The sequence below is a fragment of the Neovison vison genome, chromosome 6 (assembly GCF_020171115.1).
Source record: "Neovison vison isolate M4711 chromosome 6, ASM_NN_V1, whole genome shotgun sequence".
In the NCBI taxonomy this organism is placed as follows: Eukaryota; Metazoa; Chordata; class Mammalia; order Carnivora; family Mustelidae; genus Neogale; species Neogale vison.
Window position 1 is genome coordinate 197889995 of NC_058096.1, and position 20977 is coordinate 197910971.

At 45.0% G+C, this 20977-nt stretch overlaps 2 protein-coding genes across 4 annotated transcripts; both read right to left on the reverse strand.

The window, feature by feature from the left end:
• Nucleotides 1-1599: 1599 nt before the first annotated feature.
• On the reverse strand, nt 1600-3080 carry HTD2 (hydroxyacyl-thioester dehydratase type 2). The gene has a single exon (XM_044253303.1). It carries the CDS (start codon nt 3069-3071, stop codon nt 2565-2567), a length of 507 nt encoding a protein of 168 aa, XP_044109238.1. The 5' UTR covers nt 3072-3080; the 3' UTR covers nt 1600-2564.
• Nucleotides 3081-3163: 83 nt separating this feature from the next.
• On the reverse strand, nt 3164-13717 carry RPP14 (ribonuclease P/MRP subunit p14). Of its 3 annotated transcripts, none has more exons than XM_044253306.1 (6): nt 13645-13717; nt 9429-9526; nt 9247-9331; nt 4781-4857; nt 4223-4301; nt 3164-3247 (listed from the first exon to the last, which is right to left on the reverse strand). In XM_044253306.1, the coding sequence occupies exons 2-6, from the start codon at nt 9524-9526 to the stop codon at nt 3191-3193; spliced, it is 396 nt and encodes a 131-aa protein (XP_044109241.1). In that variant the 5' UTR covers nt 13645-13717; the 3' UTR covers nt 3164-3190. The 3 variants fall into 3 exon arrangements, with proteins under 3 accessions (XP_044109241.1, XP_044109242.1, XP_044109240.1); XM_044253307.1 differs by lacking the exon at nt 13645-13717 and adding an exon at nt 13522-13618; XM_044253305.1 differs by lacking the exon at nt 13645-13717 and adding an exon at nt 13232-13405.
• Between the last annotated feature and the right edge of the window lie 7260 nt (nt 13718-20977).

Consider the following 20977-nt stretch of genomic DNA (forward strand, 5'->3'; position numbering starts at 1 on the left):
TGACCTGAGCCGAAGGCAGCTGCCTAACCAACTGAGCCACCCAGGCGTCCCTACTCACACTTTCTAAAAATGTTTAAAAAAAAAAAAAAGAAAGAAAAGTGAAGAAAAGGGGGGATGGGGGCACCTGGGTGGCTCAGTCGTTAATGCCTGCCTTCGACTCAGGTCATGATCCCAGCATCCTGGGATCGAGCTCCACAAGCCCCACATTGGGCTCCCTACTTGGCAGGAAGCCTGCTTTTCCCCTCCCACTCCCCCTGCTGTGTTCCCTCTCTTGCTGTGACTGTCAAATAAATAAATAAAATCTTTAAAAAAAGGGGGAGGGTAGAAATTTGAAGAAAAAAATGGTAGCTACTACCATTATTAACGATCATATCATACTCCATTTATGGACCTAGTCCTCAAGAGTGCTACTAGAGCCAGAGAATGAGTTCTACGGGAACAGACAGTCATGGCTTTGAGTCTGTATATTGTGCTTCAAGTTTCCGTTCTTTTCCCCAACACTGTATCAGTTTTAGCTTGTGTAGCCTTCCCCTATGAATAAGTCTTCCTGTGCATCTGAGCCGCACAGCTGCCCATTCTGAAACTCATGAGAACGGCATCCTTGTTTCTCACATTGATTTTAGTATTTTCATCTCACCATCACCAACTAGAATATGGTACAATAGTCAACAGTTTAAAAATACCATTTATACACATCATTGCCCTCTAGTGCCTAGAGTGATTTTTTTCTAGTAATCTGCTTAATTTATCCCCTTGACGTAAAAAAAAAAAAAAAAAAATCTAGTTAGTGACTCACCAGGCGGAAAAACCTTTTCCCAGGAAATGGAGGTTGATCTCACCAATGACTTTTGCTCTATCTTCCTGATCAAAGCATCTAGCTGTAATCAGAACCATCATCTAAAGTCACAGAGCAGGGCACCCAGGTGGCTCAGTGGGTTGGGCCTCTGCCTTCAGCTCAGTCATGATCTCAGGGTTCTGGGATCGAGTCCTGCATCGGGCTCTCTGCTCCACGGGGAGCCTGCTTCCCCTCTCTCTCTGCCTGCTTGTGATCTCTGTCGAATAAATAAATAAAATCTTTAAAAAAAATAAAGTCACAAGATTTGGATGTTCTGTTATAGATTATCTTTTTTTCAAGCAGAGAGCCTGATGCGGGGCTCGATGCCAGGACCCTGGGATCATGACCTGAGCCGAAGGCAGAGGTTTAACCCACTGAGCCACCCAGGTGCCCGTTATAGATTATCTTGAAAGTGTTGGTTGCATTGGGATGACCACTCAGTATGAACACATTAGACGCATTTCCTCTTCGGTGTCCAACTTTTTTTTCTTAATACTGATTAAATTTTCAATATCCCTTGGGGGCGCCTGGGTGGCTCAGTGGGTTAAGCCGCTGCCTTCAGCTCAGGTCGTGATCTCAGGGTCCTGGGATCGAGTCCCGCATCGGGCTCTCTGCTCAGCGGAGAGCTTGCTTCCCTCTCTCTCTCTCTCTCTCTGCCTGCCTCTCTGTCTACTTGTGATCTCTGTCAAATAAACAAATAAAATCTTTAAAAAAAAAAAAATTTTCAATATCCCTCAATTCTTAAGAACTTGGCCTCCACAGCATTCCTTATACTTTTTATTTATAATATCTTTACAATAAACATGTATTATTTATACAGGTGAGAATCCACAGTGTTTTCAAGGGAGGGAGAAAATAATCTGGATTACTAAAATAGAAATTTTGCATTCCAACTCTATTCCAGGTTTAGACTGATTAACATCTTGAAAAATGAGTCTGTCACCCGTTTAATTGTGGGCTAGTTTGCTCTAAACTTGGGAAAACCTCTAACCTTATTCATGGGGAGAATGGATGAGCGGCTGGACTTTGTGCTTATTAGCTATTTGTACCTAGCATCTCCATCGGTCCTGTGTGGTAGGTGTTGTCATCCCTGTTGTATAAGTGAGGTTGAGACAGTTTACATAAATGAGTCCAAACGTGCACATAAGCCCTTCTCTAATCACAGGGAAACCATCCGAAAGGCATATGCCACTGAAGATGGAACAAGGTGCCATTGTGGTGTAAATAGTAACAAATTACGATAAACTCTGACCCAGAAACTGCTGAAGGACAGGATCTAAGTACCCGGACTGGTAGAAGGTAGGTGCTCAGAGATGACCTGACTTCTGCTGCTGCCTTCAGTAATTAAATGCTAGCTATATTTAAAAAAAAAAAAAATGCTAGTTATAAATTCAGTCACAAACTTACTCTGCACAGATAGGAGGCAGATTTGTTACTCAAATGCAAATCTAACTACATGTGAAATCCTAAAAGTAAAACCTTTGGCTAAATAACCTTCCTGGTATTTTTTCCATCTCAAAAACCTAGACAGACGATGAATATACTTAAGTCTCTGAAGCATAACACCAAACTGGACAGTGGACCTTGGAACGCCCCTCTACCTGCTCCCCTCCCCCAACACAGGCTTCTCGGTCTATAAGCCATCCCTCAGGGAAGAGCAGCAATCCCTTTTCCTCAAAGGCTCTAGAACAGTACCACTGGCACCTGAATGTGCATCTTTAAACACAGTTCAGGACTGGGGAGCTTCTGGGACCATAACTTTAACCCAGCCTTCCATAACAGTCTTTTCACCTTCTGTTACAAAACATGACACGGCAATAACGGCAATGAATTGCTTCAGCCTTTTCACCTCTGCAGAGGCTAAAACAACTTCTCCAACATATAAAGGGGCTGGAAAGCTAATTTCCTGTGAAAGTAATACACAGCCTGGCCCTGGCATTTTAGTTCCCAGGAGAGCCGAAATAAGTCCATTGACCAAAACTCCATGTACAATTGTCTTTCCAAACTTGGTGTGTTTTGCAAAATCTTCATTTAAATGCAAAGGATTAACATCCCCCGTTAATTCTGAGAAGGCAGCCACGTCCCTCTGTGTGAAGACCCTGCTGAGTTCAGCCCGGTCTCCAACTCTGACGTGCGTCTGCTCAATGCGCTGCCGGTTCACCACTGGTTGGCTCAGGCAGACTCTCCTCTGAACCCCAACCCACCACAGATAATGGCGGGAAATTACTGGGAACATCTTCAGCACTGTCAAATTCTAGCAATTGGAGCTTTTAAACGGCTTCAGTCTTCAGACAGCTTATTGTCACCAAAAGGTGCTTCTGAGAGCAGAGGAATGTTTCTGCAATTGAAAACTATTCAATCCAATACTAGTTCCCTACTATTACCAGATAAGGCAAGCAGAAATGGAGAAACCTGTAAGAGAAAGAAAAAAGTTAAGGAAATCTGGGGAGAAATTGCACTGCAACACAGGGCATGTGGAAACGTGCCTAGTTTCCTAGAGTAAGCGAGGCTGATGCAGTGGCATCTCAAAGAGCACACTTAGAGGTAGCCTCAAATACATAAATCATCATCTTAAGTTTAGAAAGAGTCTTCTAATATCTTAGGCACTAGGTATTAAGCAACAAATGGAAAGTTAAGACTTTTCCACAAGAGTTCCAAGTTTCATCCCCAAACATCTCCCATACAATCTAAAATCTAAGTGCTTTCTCTCACACTTCCAGAAGCAATGTAGTCCTTATTCCTCCCCACTGCCCCCCCGTGGATAATTTTAATCCATACTAGATTTATGCAAGCAAAAAATGGGACATGTATTAAAAAAGCAGTTTGAGGGGTGCCTAGGTGGCTTAGTCAGTTGGGTGTCTGACTCTTGACTTTAGCTCAGGTCATGATCTCGGGGTCTTGGGACTGAGCCCTATGTTGGGCCCCTTGCTCAGCATGGAGTCTGCTTGAGATTCTTTCCCTCACCTCTCCCTTAGCATCCCCCCCCATGGGCCCTTAGCATCCCCCCCGCCATGGGCCCAGCATGCTGGGGCCCGAACTCTGCTTCGTTCTCTCTCAAAAATAAATCTTAGGGACGCCTGGGTGGCGCAGTTGGTTAAACGACTGCCTCCGGCTCAGGGCGTGATCCTGGAGTCCCGGGATCGAGTCCCACATCAGGCTCCCAGCTCCATGGGGAGTCTGCTTCGCTCTCTGACCTTCTCCTCGCTCATTCTCTCTCTCACTGTCTCTCTCTCTCAAATAAATAAAAAAAAAAAAAAAAAAAAACTTTAATAAAAAAAATAAATAAATAAATCTTAAAAAAAAAAAAAAAAAAGAAAAGAAAAGAAAAAGAAAAAGCTGTTTGACCCCTACTCAGCCTTGTTTGGAATATGTGAAGGAAGCCTTTACCTGAATTACTCTGAAAGCACATTTCTTGCCTTTATAGGATCCTAACAGAGTCAAAGAGCTCCACAACTTGACAAGACCACTGTAGAGAGATCAACAATGAATGCATAAGGATTGGTCTCTGTGATAGCTCTCTAGTACTTTTGTGATGGGCCAGACAGCTAAATTAGTTCTAAAAAACCCTAATTTAAATGAGAAAACTTGAGTAGATGTGCTGCCAAAGAGAGCCCTAAATGAGAAAACTTTAAAAGTAAAGGCACAGTATCTCATAGGCAAAGAATAAAATAAACCGCAATTAGGAATGTTTCTAAAATACACATTTTTGAGTTTGCAACCATGGCTATCAATTGGGAAACACGACAGCTGTAAGCAAATCATGAGTTTTGTTCTTTATGTCTAAGCTCCTGGTGGATAAGTGTTCATATCCATCCCAGTTTAAAATTCCAAAAACTACTCAGAGTTCATATGACAAGCCTCTTCTTAGAGAAGAGTATTTTTGCTCTATTTCTCCATCCATGTCTCTCCTCTGTTATACTACAAAGGTGCCTCTGTCTGTCATACCTGCTACATATCCTCAAGATGGCTGACAGGTTCTTCTCTTCATAGGTTAGGACGTCCAAGGGTAACGCTGCATCAGCCTAAGTATGGAAAAATACTATTAGCAGACTATTATTGTAGCTATTTATTATTATTATATTTAAAATTTTATTTATTTATTTGACAGAGAGAGGGAGATAGGGAGAGAGGGAACACAAGCAGGGGGAGTGGGAGAGGGAGAAGCAGGCTTCCCACTGAGCAAGGAGCCTGATGTGGGGTTCGATCCCAGGACCCTGGGATTATGACCCAAGCTGAAGACAGAAGCTTAACAACTGAGCCATCCAGGCTCCCCTCGCAATTTATTTTTTAAAGGAAATCTCTACCCAATGTGGGGCCTGAACTCACAACTGCGAGATCAAGAGTTGTATGCTCCAGTGATTGAGGTAGCAAGGTACCTTCTACCATCACTGTTCTATTTTTTTTTTTTTTTAAGATTTTGTTTATTTATTTGGAGGGCACCAGAGTGGCTTAGTCATTAAATGTCTGCCTTCGGCTTTGGTCATGATCCCAGGTTCCTGGGACTGAGTCCCACGTTGGGCTCTCTGCTTGGTGGGAACCCCACTTGCTTCTCCCTCTTCCACTCCCCCTGTCTGTGTTCCCTCTCTTGATATCTCTGTCAAATAAATAAATAAAATCTTAAAAAAAAAAGATTATATTTATTTGAGAGCAAGCTAGAGAGAGAAAAGAGAGAAAGAGCAAGTATAAGCAGGGGAAGGAACAGAGGGAGCAGACTCCCTGCTGAACAGGGAGTCTAACACAGGGCTCCATCCCTGGATTCTGGGATCATGACCCAAGTCGAAGGCAGATGCTTAACAGACTGAGCTACCCAGGAGCCCTCATCATCACTAGTCTTAAAGCCTTACAACTAATCCTGTCAACTGCTTTTCTCCTCTAAAAAAGTAGTATTTTATTTAGTGGTGCTGGAGTATTGGGACTGCTTATTTACAATTATCCCTGCCTGGAATGTTCTTCCTGTAACTCTTCATGACTCTTTATCCTTCAAAAAGTCTTCGTTTAAATCGTTCCATCCCTGGGGGCACCTGGATGGCTCAGTTAGTCGAGCAGGAGACTTTCGATCTCAGGGTTAAAAAAAAAAAAAAGTTCCATCCCTGATCCCCAGGATTAAGCTCAACTGCCTGCTAGGCTGTTTCACATACAGAAACCATCTACTTCCTCTCTCATAACATTCTTCATTCTGGAACCGGATATTATACCTGATAAAAGGTGCACACTTCTCTTAAACTTTTTAAAGATTTTATTTATTTATTTACTTGTCAGAGAGAGAGAGAGCGCGCGAGCGAGCACAGGCAGACAGAGTGGAAGGCAGAGTCAGAGGGAGAAGCAGGCTCCCTGCGGAGCAAGGAGCCCGATATGGGACTCAATCCCAGGACGCTGGGATCATGACCTGAGGCGAAGGCAGCTGCTTAACCAACTGAGCCACCCAGGCGTCCCTCTCTTAAACTTTTTATTTTGAAAAATTGGAATCACAAGGTACAATGTATTTTAAAGGAAGGTTCTATGCACCCCCGGTAATACAGTATCAAACCCAAAAACCTAAAATTGATAAACCAGTTTATTCAGATTTTGCCAGTCATACACGCACTCATATTTGTCTGTGCGTGTGTGTGTGCATACTTCTATGCAATCTTCCCACACAGAGCGTTTCATGCAACCACTACCATAACCACCAAGATGGTATCTCATCACCACACGGCCGCTCTCCTTCGACGTTTTAGTCACACCCACTCCTCCCCCTAACCCTTAACCACGTACCTTTCTCCAGTTTATATACTTACTTATTTCAGGAGCATGATACAAATGGGATCACCCAGAATGTTACCTTTTGGGATTAGCTTTTTCACTTAGCATAATTCTCTGGAGATTCAGTTAAGTTTTTATGTGTATCTACACTTTGGTCCTTTTTATTAATGATTATATTCTACGGTATGAATATATCATGAATGTTTAACTACTCATGGAAGGACATCTGGCTTATTTCTGCTTTTGGGCTCCTACAAATAGAGCTATGATGAACAGTCACATAAAAGTTTTGTGTGAACATTAAGTTTTCACTTCTCTAGGACAAATGCCTAGGTGTGTAACTGCTGGGTAGTAGAGCATATGCATGTTTAGTTGTTTTTAGAAACTGTCAAATGGTATTCCAAAGTGTCTATGCCATTCTGCATTCCCATTAGCAATGAGGGAGTGACCCAGTTTCTCTACATCCTCACCAGCATTTAGTATTATCACCATTTGTAAAAATTTTTATTTTCAGTTGCTCTGTTAGGTGTGTAGTGATAGCTCGCTGTGTTTTTATTTACTTTTTTTTTAAAAGATTTTATTTATTTATTTGACAGAGAGATCATACATAGGCATAGAAGCAGGCAGAGAGAGGAGGAAGCAGGCTCCCTGCCTGATGAGCCCCAGGATCCTGAGATCATGACCTGAGCTAAAGGCAGAGGCTTAACCCACTGAGCCACCCAGGCGCCCCTATTTACTTGTTTTTTTAAAGATTTTATTTTTAAGTAATCCTGACACCCAACATGGGGCTCAAACTCACAACCAAGAGTCAAGAGATCAAGAGTCTCATGCTCCTTCAACTGAGCCAGCCAGGTGCCCCACCCCCATTTTGTTTTGTGGGGCTTTTTTTGAGCTTATTGTGTTGTTGTTTTTTAAAATTTTATTTATTTATTTGAGAGAGAGACAGTGAGAGAGAGCACGAGAAAGCAGAAGGTCAGAGGGAGAAGCAGACTCCCCCTGGAGCTGGGAGCCTGATGCGGAACTCGATCCTGGTACTCCAGGATCATGACCTGAGCTGAAGGCAGTTGCTTAAGCAACTGAGCCACTCAGACACCCTGAGATTATTGTGTTTTTAAGGTGTGTTTCCCTAATGGCTAATAATGCTGAATATCTTTTCATTCATGTGGTTCTCTGTCAACAGTACATCTTTTTTTCTAAAATGTCTATTTGTGTCTTTTACTCACTTTCAAGTTGAAATGTTTGGTTTTCTTTACTATGGAGTTTTTAGAGTTTGTTTTATTTTATTTTTATTTTTTAAAAGATTTTTCATTTATTTTTGAGACAGAGAGAGAACAAGCATGCATGGGGGGGAGCAGAAGGAGAAGCAGACTCCCTGCCGAGAAGGAAGCCCAATTCCGGGCTTGATCCCAGGACCCTGGCATCATGACCTGAGCCCAAGGCAGACGCTTAACTGACTGAGCCACCCAGGCGCCTAAGAGTTCTTTCTACATTTTATTTTATTTTTAAAGATTTTATTTATTTATTTGATAGATGGAGATCACAGAGGAGGCAGAGAGAGAGGAGGAAGCAGGCTCCCTGCTGAGCAGAGAGCCCGATGCGGGGCTCGATCCCAGGACTCTGGGATCATGACCTGAGCTGAAGGCAGAGGCTTTAACCCACTGAGCCACCCAGGCGCCCCTCTTTTTTACATTTTAGATATGTGGTTTACAATTAGTCTCCCCCAGTCTGTAATTTATCTTTTCATCCTCTTAACTGAGTCTGCTGTGGAGTAAATGTTTTTAATTTTAATGAGATGCTTACCAGATTTTGATTTGATAAAGTATATGAATCAGGAAATAATTTCCTAAATCATCTCTGTTCTCTCTCAAAATTCTGCTTATTTTCAAGTAAATGCTAACACGGGACTACTCAGTGTGCTGGTCTGTGATAAAATAAGAGGCTGTAACACAATGTAAATCAATAATATCACTAAGTACATTGTTTAGTTCAGCTCAGTTGTTTTTTTTTTTTTAGTTTATTCATTTATTTATTTATTTATTTTTAGTAATCTCTACACCAGTGTGGGGCTCTACCTCATGATTCTAAGATCAAGCATTGCAAGCTCTTCTGATAGCTCACCTCAAGGTTTGCTTACAGAGACTTTCTCAGTAAAGGAAGGAGTGTGCTGATTTTGGTGTGAATCACAAATCTTCACAATGGGCAAAAAAATTGCATAGGGCGCCTGGGTGGCTCAGGCAGTTATGTATCTGACTCTTGATTTTAGGTCGGATTGTGATCTAGGGTCCTGAGCTGAGCCCTGGTTGGACTCTGTGCTCAATGTGGTGTCTCCTTGGGGTTCTCTTTCCCTCTCCCTCTGCCGCTCCCCCTGCTCACACACACCCTCTTTAAATAAATAAAATCTTAAAAAACAAAAAAAAAAACTATTTGCAGATTGTCAGTCTGGGCCACAGTGTGTGTAGCACGGCACTAAAACATTTGTCTAACACATTCCTTGTCAAATACACAAAGGCATATTAGAAAAGACCTACTTAAAACTCATCATTTCTGAAAGTCTGCTTCTGCAGTGTCAAGTAGGTTTCTAAAGTTTTAAAATAATCATTTGGAAAAGCACTGTTTCGGTATTTCTTACAAAAATCTTGGGAATGTTCAATCTACCAAGTGATTCATACCTCCCCAAAGAGGTCCTTCAAGGCTGAAATAAGCAGCTGTTTGAACTGTGCAGCATTCAGTCCAACCCCACGATCCTGAAATTCTCTACAAAAACATTAAAAAGAAAAAAATGTATTAAATTCCATACTATCCAGATTCATAAAAATGTCATCACAAATAGAACTAAAGAGACTGAACTTACAGGCAGACTTTCATATAATGGTACTCAGAGGGATTTTTGTAAACTATTCTTTCATATGTGGTGGCTGGGGTTGGCATCTTTTCCAAAGCTGAACACATCTAGAAATTAAAGGCAAGAGGGCTACAAATTAGCAAGGTACAAACTGTTTTTCACTCCCCACCCCCCATTTTTCAAATGAGAATTTTTTTTTTAAGGTTTTATTTATTTATTTGACAGAGATCACAAGTAGGCAGAGAAGCAGGCAGAGAGAGAGAGGAGGAAACAGGCTCCCCAGTGAGCAGAGAGCCCGATGCGGGACTCAATCCCAGGACCCTGGGATCATGACCTGAGCTGAAGGCAGAGGCTTTAACCCACTGAGCCACCCAGGCTTCCCTTAAATGAGAATTTAACCCATTTTTATTTTTTTAAATTTTTAAAAAAATTTTAAATTTTTAAAAAGATTTTATTTATTTGACAGAGATCACAAGTAGGCAGAGAGGCAGGCGTTGGCAGGAGGGTGGGGGGGAGCAGGCTCCCTGCTGAGCAAAGAGCCTGATTCTGGGCTTGATCCCAGGACCCTAAGGCAATGACCTGAGCTGAAGGCAGAGATTTAACCCACTGAGCCACCCAGGCGCCCCTTGATTTTTTTTTTTTTAAAGTAAGTTCTACACCCAGTGTGTGGCTTGAACTCACAACCCTGAGATCAAGAGTTGCATGATCTACCAACTAAGCCAGTGAGGCATCCCAGACCCATTTGATTTTTTTTCAAGCTTATTATTTATTTAAGTAATCTCTACATCCAAAGTGAGGCTTGAACTCATGACCCTGAGTTCAAGTCACATGCTCCTCTGACTGAACAACCCAGGCACCCCTTGCCTTTCTTTTTTTTCTTTCTCCCTTTCTTTCTTCTTCTTTTTTTAAACGCATTTTTTTTTTTAAACCCATTTGATTCTTAAAAGAACTCCTAGTATAGTAATTCATTTATTTCTGGTCAAACCAAATTTACCCATAAAGACGAAAAGATTTTCTACATGCCACATTGCTGTACTCTCAAATCCTAATAATATAATCCCAATGGACACTTTTTCTTAGTAAGTACCTAGCTCTGGGCTCAAAGCCCCACATGCCTTAAGTCATAAGTTTTCAAAATGATCCCATGAGGAAAAGCTATTATTATTCCCACTTTCCCCCCAATCCATTTTTGAGAAGAGGACACTGAGGCTTGGCAAAGAGAGGTAACGCTTACCCAAGGACACACAGATTCCAAACCCTCCTGAGTCCCTCAAGACCACTCTGGTTCAATGCTTTCTAATTAAAAAACAAACAAACAAACAAACAAAAACGACACCTGGGTGGCTCAGTTATGCATCTGACTTCTGCTCAGGTCATGATCCCAGGGTCCTGACATCCTGAGCATTGGGCTCCTTGCTCTGTGGGGAGCCTGCTTCTCCCTCTACATGTTGCTTCCCCTGCTTGTGCATGCTCTCTCTCTAACCAAGAAATAAAATCTTTTTTAAAAAATAGCATATAGGAATAAAATGTAGGATCTTCTTGTTTGCTCTCAGTCAACACAGAACTTGAAGAGAATGAGTGGTAGTCTGCTGTTCCATCCCATGCTGGATCTGCCTGTTCTGTCTGAAGGTCAGGTGTATACAGAGCTATTTGGTAGCCCCTACCCCCCACAAAGGGCTGAGCTTAAAAAGCAAGGGGTTTGAGAAGAGGGATTCCTGGAATGGGCAATCAATATCATTTCTAATAGACCTGGATCCTTCAAAAATTCAGAACATGCTGGTCCCCTGGGGATAATCTGTCACTGGCTCCACTCCTACCTCACTCCCCCTCTGGATAGCCCTACTCATCCTTTGCATTTTAGCTTAAAGCTCACCTCTTCCAGGAACTTTACCTCCTCAAGAAAGCCATCTTTTGGACACCTTATTCTACATTAGATTCACTTGTTATGCAATCTCTTAATACTATTTGTCCAATATCTGGTTCCCCACTAAAGAAACCAGGAAACTGAGGGCCAACCAAAGAAAGGGACTTAGCCAAGGCCACATAGCTGTAAACCAGCATTTATAAAACCTTTGCACCAGGCTCAGTTCCAACCAGTCCTAGATGATATCCTCAGAGAAAAGGAGAAGTTAGGGTCAAGGAGCTACATCCAAGCATCCACTTAGAAACATGAATAGTTACTGTGTCTGGCACAGAGTAGGTATTCAATAAACACTTACTGAATGTGAGAAGTATTAGGCCTGTATGTTTGAGGATACTTTTGCTTTCAAGAAAGACTGCAGGGGCGCCTGGGTGGCTCGGCGGGTTAAGCTGCTGCCTTTGGCTCAGGTCATGAACTCTGAGTCCTAGGATTGAGCCCCACATCGGGCTCTCTGCTCAGCAGGGAGCCTGCTTCCTCCTCTCTCTCTGCCTGCCTCTCTGCCTGCCTGTGATCTCTCTCAATAAATCTCTCTCAAATAAATAAATAAAATCCTTGAAAAAAAAAGAAAGACTGCAGAAATAACCACCTGATGATTTTTTCCCAATCATTAGAGTCGTCCCTGACTAGAAGGGCAGAGAGAACAGGGCCCTCAATCACTTCATTCATTGTCTGGCACCCGATGGGTGTTTTTTTAAGAGTCACCATCAGCCTTGATGGAGTTGGCTGTTTGAGCTAGGGGAATGAGATTTGGCCTGAGGCTCAGGATGCCAATAACAATGAAGACTTTTCTGGAAATGGATGATAATAGTTCCATAACAGTGTTAACATACACCAATGCATCAATGGGCTGTACCCTTAAAAATGGCAATTTTAAGTTCTGTATATTTGACCAAAAAAGACTTAAGGAGCAAGTGTTTACTGAGCAGTGACCTCCACAAAGGCCTCAGCCTCAGCCTCAGAGGCAGGGACAGTATTGCCCTCTGCAGGCTGTCCCGAGATTAAGGGAGAGCATGCCTGGGTACCCTTCCTACAGCCAGGCTCACTGTACCAATGGAAGAACTTCCATAGCTCTTGCTGTCATCATCTTTGAAGCCAGCCTTTGTAATGGCTGTAGGGATGCTCATTAAGTGACCTATAGTCATAGGTGTCCCTAATTCCACCTGCTGCCCACTCTCCCCCAATCTAGTCTCTACAGCAGTCAGACTGAGCCAGTTAAAACCTATTCGAGCCCTCGCCATTCCTCTGCTCAAAACCTAGCAATGGTTCCCGTTTTACTGAGTAAACCCAAAGGACTTACAGGCCCTGCAAGGCCTTACCTGAACTGTACCGCTGCCTCCTCCCACAGCTCTGACCATGCTCCCTTGCTCAACCCCCTCCACCAGACACCTAGCTCTTCCTCACACACCGTTTCCCTCCCGCCTCTGCGCCTCATTCCTAGCTTTTCCGCACGCTGGGAACACTCCTCCTCCAGGTAACCAGATGGCTCGCTCCCTCGCTTCTTTCACGGCTTTGATCAACTCGCACCCCTCGATTTGGTCCGGTGGCTGTTCTAATACGGCAGCCCCTCCACGCCCCTGTTCTAGTTTTCCCCCACAGCACTTAACCACCTTCTAACACAACTACGTAATTCATTTATTCGCTCTGTACTTCCCTCCCCCACCCCAACAGAATATACACTCCGCAAGAAACCGAGTTCTATCCTGTTCACGACTGTTTCGCAGATATCGAAAAGTGCACCACACACAGTATGCATCCAATATATAAGTTTTGGGCCAAATCAATCATATTAAAAGAAAAAAAAAAAAGCTCAGTCCCCTACTGTGGGACACTTCAGTTGTTTTAAACTTTTTTTTTTTTTTAAAAGACCATCCGCCATTTGTTTGGCGCCCACCTGGCGCCGGGCGCATGCGGTCTGCACACGTGATTCCGCTCACTCCTCGCAGCCACCATCTGCTGCCGAGACCCTGTTGTACAGATACCCGGGGAGGTGCGAGGCCGGAGCTCGCCAGCAGCCCACTGCGTCCTAGGCTGGAGCAGATAGGTATTTCAGCTGGTCGCGCGCCGGCCGCCGTAACTCTTCGCTTGCGCATGCGCACCTGGTGCGCACGGCCATGCGTCCCGAGTGTGGCCGACTGAGCTCACTCCCGGCAAAAAGCCGCTCTTCCATGGGCTTCTGCTTACCTGCTTTCGATACGATTAGCCTGGCGCCTCCCTGATTCCCGTTCACTGCAAGAATCCACCAAAGCTGGGAGCTCCTCTGCAGTGGCCAGACCCCTGGGCCCAGGAAACTCCGGGGTTACTTACGTTTGGCTCCTGTCTGTTTCGCTCCCCGGAAGCGTAATGCCTAGGCGCGGATATGACGTCACCGGCGGCGTCCTCCTTGGAACCTGGGCGTGAATACTGCGGGAGCTCAGAGTGGCTGAGCTCAGTGCCCCCTGGTGCCCATTCCAGAGAAAGCTCTGTAACCAAATGTGTGTATGGGGTACTGGACTCCGGACATATTTATTCGTCCCAGGAGCTCGCTTTCATGGTCGTGCATTTTTCCATGCATTCATTCACTCAGCTTTCTATGTAGCATCTCTTCTGCTGAGCATCTTCCATCAAGCACCCCAAGGACTGGAGCCACTCCTAATGTCCCTTGAGGCGCCCAGGCTATAGTAGGTTATCCATCTGGGTTGACATAAGCTCCAGATGGTCCTGTCTTCAGATGTAAGCTCGGCTTCATCTCTGCATTTATTCATGCTGAGTCCTTATTATGTGCTGGTACTGGGAACCCAGCGGAGAACAAGAAGATACGGCCCTGTACTCGTGAAACTGATAGTGTTTGTAAATAATAATAATATAGTAATAACAACAACAACAATACTAATAGCAGCTAATATTTATCTAGTACTTTCTTCAGGCCAGGTGTCATGAAAAAAAAATTTCTTATGTTAAGTCGTGGAACTCTCACACAACCTTAAGGTAGCTATTACTGCGATCGACCCCATTTTATCCTATTCTACATACTATTTGAAATGTATGGGGGGGACTGAGGTCCGAGAGGCTGTTACTTGCCCAAGACCACCCAGGTGTAAACAGTGAAGCAGGCGGTCTGACTTGAGATGGTGCTGTCCATACTGCCCCATACTACCATCAGTTGTGTGGCATGAGTCTAGGGTGTGTGGGGGAGAGGCACTGGGGCTGCTAAAACTTGAGTGTAAGCCCCGTGAGCATGAGGCCTTGTCTGTGCTGGCTCACCGTTGCATTCTAGTTCCTGGCACTCAACACACAGCACACCGTTAGTGAATGCAGTAGTTCCTAGGTGGGTGTGCTGATTCTGCCTGAGTTGGAGGTAGAGGGTTGCCCGGCACAGGCACACATGAGCCTGAGTCAGCTGGGACCTTCTCTCTTGTGTCTTTTCTTTCTTTCTTTTTTTTAAAAGATTTTATTTATTTATTTGACAGAGAGAGATCACAAGTAGGCAGAGAGGCAGGCAGAGAGAGGAAGGGAAGCAGGCTCCCTGCTGAGCAGAGAGCCCGATACGGGGCTTGATCCCAAGACCCTGGGATCATGACCTGAGCTGAAGGCAGAGGCTTTAACCCACTGAGCCACCCAGGCGCCCCTCTTGTGTCTTTTCTTGAAGTTCCACTTTCTTCTGTATCATCCTGCAACCTGTCCTTGGCTATAGTCATGTTCTCTGGTTCTGTGGCTCTGCTTCCCTTCCTTCTTTCCTCAGAAGAGACAGGACTTGTTCGAGATTGGTGGAGAGGTAGAGGAAATCAACACAGACCCCACAGACAGTGACATTTTCTTTTTTTTCTTTTTTAAAGATTATTTATTTATTTATTTGATAGAGATCACAAGCAGGCAGAGAGGCAGGCAGAGAGAGAGAGAGAGGAGGAAGCAGGCTCCCCGCTGAGCAGAGAGCCCGAGGCGGGACTCCATGCCAGGACCCTGAGATCATGACCTGAGCCAAAGGCAGCGGCTTAACCCACTGAGCCACCCAGGCGCCCCTGACATTTTCTTTCTTAAAAGAGGTTGGGTTTCAGAAACTGCCCAAACTCACTTCAAGTACATCCTCTGCCACTTATTCATCCTCCTCATCTATCACACAGAGAGATTGGTAGCATCTACCCCAGAGTTGTGAGGGAAAAATGGTGGGTGTGAAGTATCGGGCTCAGGAAACACTCTGCAATGGGAGAGGTCCCCCCAAACCAGCCACCTGGCAAACCCACCTACCAGGCTGCAGCCCAGAAAAACCAGAGCAGCTCATGTATTTTAGACTTCAAAGAACTTGGGTAATTTTCACTTTTCTGCACCAAACCCTGAAAATGAAGTGCCTTCCAAGTTCCCTGAATTTTCTCAGTGTTGCCTCATTAATTCAGAGTTTAGAATAAAAGAGATGCCTTTGAATGATAAAGATAGTAGTTGACTTTTCTCAGTTAAATTGTGTCTATTTTCCTAGAAGATACTGTTGGCATGTGGCCTACATTTCAAATAGTATGTAGGATAGGATAAACAATGAAAAGTAAGTCTTCCTCCCAACCCTCACCCAGCCAGCCTTTGTCCAGAGGGGTATCCACTGATAGGAGTTTCTTAAGTGTCCTTCCAGAGATAGGGTAGGGGGCGCTTTCCCTTCTTAACAATGTATCCTTTTTTTTTTTTTTTTTTTTAAGATTTTATTTATTTGACACAGAGATAGTGTGAGTGAGCGCAAGTAAGGGGAGCAGCAGGCAGAGGGAGAGGGAGAAACAGGCTCCCCATTGTAAGGGAGGAGGTGGTGCTCTCTCTCTATACAGTGCTCCATCCCAGGACCCTACGATCACGACCTGAGCCGAAGGCAGAAACTTAACAACTGAGCCACCCAGGTGCCCCTCTTAACCATATATCTTAACATCACTCAAAAACACAACACACGAACCTGCCTCAGTCTTTATATACGTTGCCCAGCATTGCATTGGTGGAGTCATTTGGCTCAAGACGGCCATTCCAGACCCTGTGTTTCTGACATTTCAGAGCCAAGTTGTTGGGGCAGGTCGGGGAGTGTTTTATGTCCCTGGAAGCTATGGCAACCAAGAAAGAGTTGAGTCCACACTCCCCCCCCCCCTGTTCAGCTTTGCCCTCCGGGCCTTGTGAACTGGTGCCAAATGGCTTTTGATAAAACTGGTGCTTTCACAATGTTGGGAAGAAAAGGCAAGAGGGGGGTAAAATTAGGATTACAGCCACAAATCTCCATCAGACTCATGGGAATCATATCCACTGATGCCAGCAGATTGAGATGGTAGGACAAAGGGAGTGAAAAGGACCAGGAGCTAAAAGCTACGGGATGACAGCTGTTGTTTCCATTTAGGGAGACTTGCCAAATGCCAAAGAGCGTGCTCACATTATCCAATCTACCCCACAATGTCACATTATTGCCTTTCACAGATGAAAAAAGAGAACAGAGTTGTCTAAGGTGGTGAGAAGCTCTCGAACCCATGGGATGGCAAGTCTGGAAGTTGCTCCTTGAGACAACCCTCAAAGGAAATTGAAAGGGAGGCATTTTTTTTTAGTCCCCAGAGGCCAAGCGTGAGACAGGGATCCTCGTGGAAGTAATTTATTGGGGGCAGCTCTCATGGGAAAACTGCAAGGGAGGAAGAAAGTAGGATGGGCAGGGGAAGAAGCTAAGCAAAGATGTGGGTTCAGCTGAAGTCCAGCCTCAAGCTGATCCCACAGGGAGCCCTGGAGCATAAATGATAACCAGCAAGCATCCAGCTTTGGAGGTAAGGGGGGAAAGCTTTTATCATACTTACTCACCCCCACCTCCTGTCATTGACGGCCAGCTGTAGCAAATAAAAATACTGTTGCCCAGTTAAATTTGAATTTCAGATACACAGTGAATAGGATATCCTTATGCTAAATTAAATTTAGCTGGGCAGCCTGTATTTTGTCTGGAAACCCCTGGAGGTGAGAGGAAAGGATGGGCCACCACCTCTCAGGCATCTCCTGTGTCTGAGGGAAGTTCCCTTGGAGAAGGGCAGATGTGTTTCCTCAGCAGTGGTGGGGAGGCAGCAGTCAGTAAAGGGGATCTGGGAAAGGGACATTAGCAGCACATGCTGCAGGCAAGGACTCTGGGGTGCAGCTCACCAGTCAAGGGTAAAAAAAAGGCCAGAAGTTCCTGCCCAGAACTGTCAAGTCCAAAACCAGCCCCATCATCCAGGGGAGCAGTACAATGGCTGGTCCCTGCCTCAGCCCCAGCATTCCTGGCTGCCTTCTGAGGGTGTTTTTACTCCTTCCCAGTCAGTTCCCTGCTTGTGTTGGAGTCGGAGAGGGAGCCAGGCTATTTAACTCTGTTTCATCCAGCATTTCTGAAATGCATTTAAATGATGGAGGGAACTTTCCTCACAAGTGACGTTAGAAACTTCTCCCCTAAAGAAAGGCTCTAGTTCCCTAGGAAGGGAGAATTTGGGGAGGAGATAACCACCCTGTAATTAAGCAGCCTATTTCTGGAGGGGCCCAAGAGCCTTTCTTAAAATTCAGAGATCCTGTCTGAGGGATTCAGCAAATCCTGCAAAGATTCTTCCTACAAAGAAATGCACCCTTGCTGTACCCCACCTTTCCCTGGAGGCCTCTGCATCTCCATTACAGGAACCTGGGGGATCTGTGGGTTCTGACCTATAAGAGGCCCAAGACATAGATGTAAGTGAAAAGAGCAAGCAGGGGGTGCGGGGTCGGCAACAGTAGTGTCCAGCAGGACCCATTTATGTAAAACACCCCCCAATAAACCCACTGTGGGGACCTCTCTGTTGATAAATATGTATGTATAAGCATATATTTTTTAAAGATTTTATTTATTTGTCAGAGACAGAGGGAGAGAGAGCGAACGAGCACAGGCAGACAGAGAGGCAGGCAGAGGCAGAGGGAGAAGCAGGCTCCCTGCCGAGCAAGGAGCCCGATGTGGGACTCGATCCCAGGACCCTGGGATCATGACCTGAGCCGAAGGCAGCTGCTTAACCAACTGAGCCACCCAGGTGTCCCTGTATAAGCATATTTTTAGATTTTAAAAAAGTTTTTTATTTTTTATTAACGTATAATGTATTATTAGTCCCAGGGGTACAGGTCTGTGAATCATCAGGCTTACACACTTCACAGCACTCACTATAGCACATACCCTCCCCAATGTCCATAACCCAGCCACCCTATAACCAATTTTTTAGAGATTTTATTTATTTACTTGACAGAGAGATCACAAGTAGGCAGAGAGGCAGGCAGAGAGAGAGGGAGAAGCAGGCCTCCTGCCAAGCAGAGCTCCTGATGAGGGGCTCGACCCCAGGACCCTGGGATCATGACCTGAGCCAAAAGCAGAGGCTCAACCCACCGAGCCACCTAGGTGCCCCTAAGCATATTTTTTAAACATTCATTTTGTTTAACTTGTTTTATTTTTTTAAAGATCTTATTTATTTGTCAGAGAGAGCAGGCAAGCAGAAGCATGGGGAACAGCAGGCAGAGGGAGAAGTGGGCTCCTCATTGAGCAAGGAGCCTGATGTGGGACTTGATTCTAGGACCCTAGGATCACGACCTGAGCTGAAGGCAGCCACTTATCCGACTGAGCCACCCAGGCATCCCTCTTTGACTTCTTTTAAAGTGACAGGTCATTATTTGTATAATTTAATAATTGTCAAATAAAAAATTGTTAAATAAAAATCAGAACTTGCCCCTAACAGTCACAAGAGGGAGCCATGGACCACACCCATCTGTAGCCTCTCTCCCACTTGGAAGAACAGACTCTTCCTCCAGATGCCCCCTCCTGCCCCCTAATTCCCACCCCCCCACCACCCAACCCCAAGGCAGGGGAGAGGAAACAGGGAGTGGAGGCCTGCCGTTGCCTTATCTGCAATTCTGAAATCCAAGAAAAACGTGAAAACCAAATCTTCATGCGGCAGGCAGTGTTTAATCTGAACCCAGATGAAGCTTTTTATAGCTTTTGTCCCATTTGCCATGGATATTCCTACATCACACAGCAGAAATGTCGATGCATTTGGTCATGTCAGGCAGTCCCAGACCCCGCTGGGGATGTTACATAATCTGGGGTGTACACATCCTAACACCTTTCTAAAATGGGAAACCTTCTGAATTCAGAAGCACATCTGGCTCTTGGAGGTTTGGTAAGGGATTGTGAACCTATCCCATGTCAATAGTTGGCCCTTTCTTGCCCCTAAGAATTCTTCCTTCTCTTCCCATCTCTTATTGGAGCTTGGACACCCCTTAGGTGTGTCCTAAGGTTCCTAGTCATTGCCTGGAGGATAGAGAGACCAAAAATCCAACATGGCATGAAGGAAAGGTTCCTCTTAGGAGCCAAGGGAGAAGACTTCCTGTTGCTGGAAGGAGCTATCTGACATCCTCTCCCTGACTAGGTTAATGATGGTCATGCAAGACCCTCATCCCATCACAGGCACTTGCAGGCGACCGCAAACCCGCTTGCTGGTGACTTCCAGTCCAGAGCCTCAGGGCAGCTGGCCCAGACTCAGCAGGTAATGTGAAGACATCTCCACTGCCCCATCTGTGACCACGCCCACCCCCTCGCTACTTTTTTGCCTCCTTTCAGGGATGGGGGTTGTGTGTGAACATCATCCTACTTTATCCGGGGGAGAGAAGCGGCTGGTGAGAAAGCCCAGTCTATATGGTTAAAGGAGTGGTGTTGAAGACCTACAAGACAAGGATCAGAAGAGCCGGGCTCCCACCTGTCAGGGAAGAGTATGTCTCTGTGTGCCTGTGTGCATGGGTAAGAGCCAGACAGATGGATAGGAGACAGATCAAGTGGTGAAGCAGATGGGGTAAGGAGAGGAGTTGAGACAGAGACAGACTAAGAGTTAAAAAAAAAAAAAAAAAAAAACTCCCAAACCTGGCCAAAGAGTATTTCAGCTAACATTTTTGGAACAGACCCAGTGAACTGCCACTTTTAATAAAAGATTTCTTGATCTAAGACAGGAAGTCCCTAAAGCAGAAGGTTGGTACGTGTGGATATTAAAATTTGCATCCATCATTTTAGAAAAATGTGTGTTTCACTAATCAACTAATAATTGTGCTGAGATCAATATACCCAGGGTTTGGGAAGTAAATGGGGACCCAAAGCTAGCATTTATATTTAATTAAAACCTAAAATTTTTCGGAAGGCAGTGGGAAAGCCCTGGCTGGTATGAAGTCTAGGGAATTGACCTCCTTCAAAGGGAGACTGAACTTGATCCCAGGCAGAGCCTCGGGCCCCTTCTGGAATGGCAGCTAGGAGCAGAGCCAAATCAACTGACCATTTGCCAAGCCTGACCCCCGAGGGGCAAGACACAGAGGAGCCCGCCCCTCCAGAAAACTCCTTTGGGCAAACAACACTGATGATCATTTCCAGAGTGTGGCAGAGGGGATGAGGGTTATCAACAAGGTGAACGAGCCCTTCCAGGGTGGACATGACACGTGTCGTAATTATTGAAGACACTGGGAGATGCTCAGGCTGTACCTTGAGGCCCCCTCAGATGCCTGAATATAGGTAAGCTTGTTTCCTACCTAGCAGAGGCTCAGCACTGGGATAGCCTTAACTGCTGAGTGAACAACTAGGTCACCTTTTTCAGCAGGGGCCTGAGGTGTGGCCTCAGTGATCGTGGCCAGAGATGCCCCATGCTGGCTG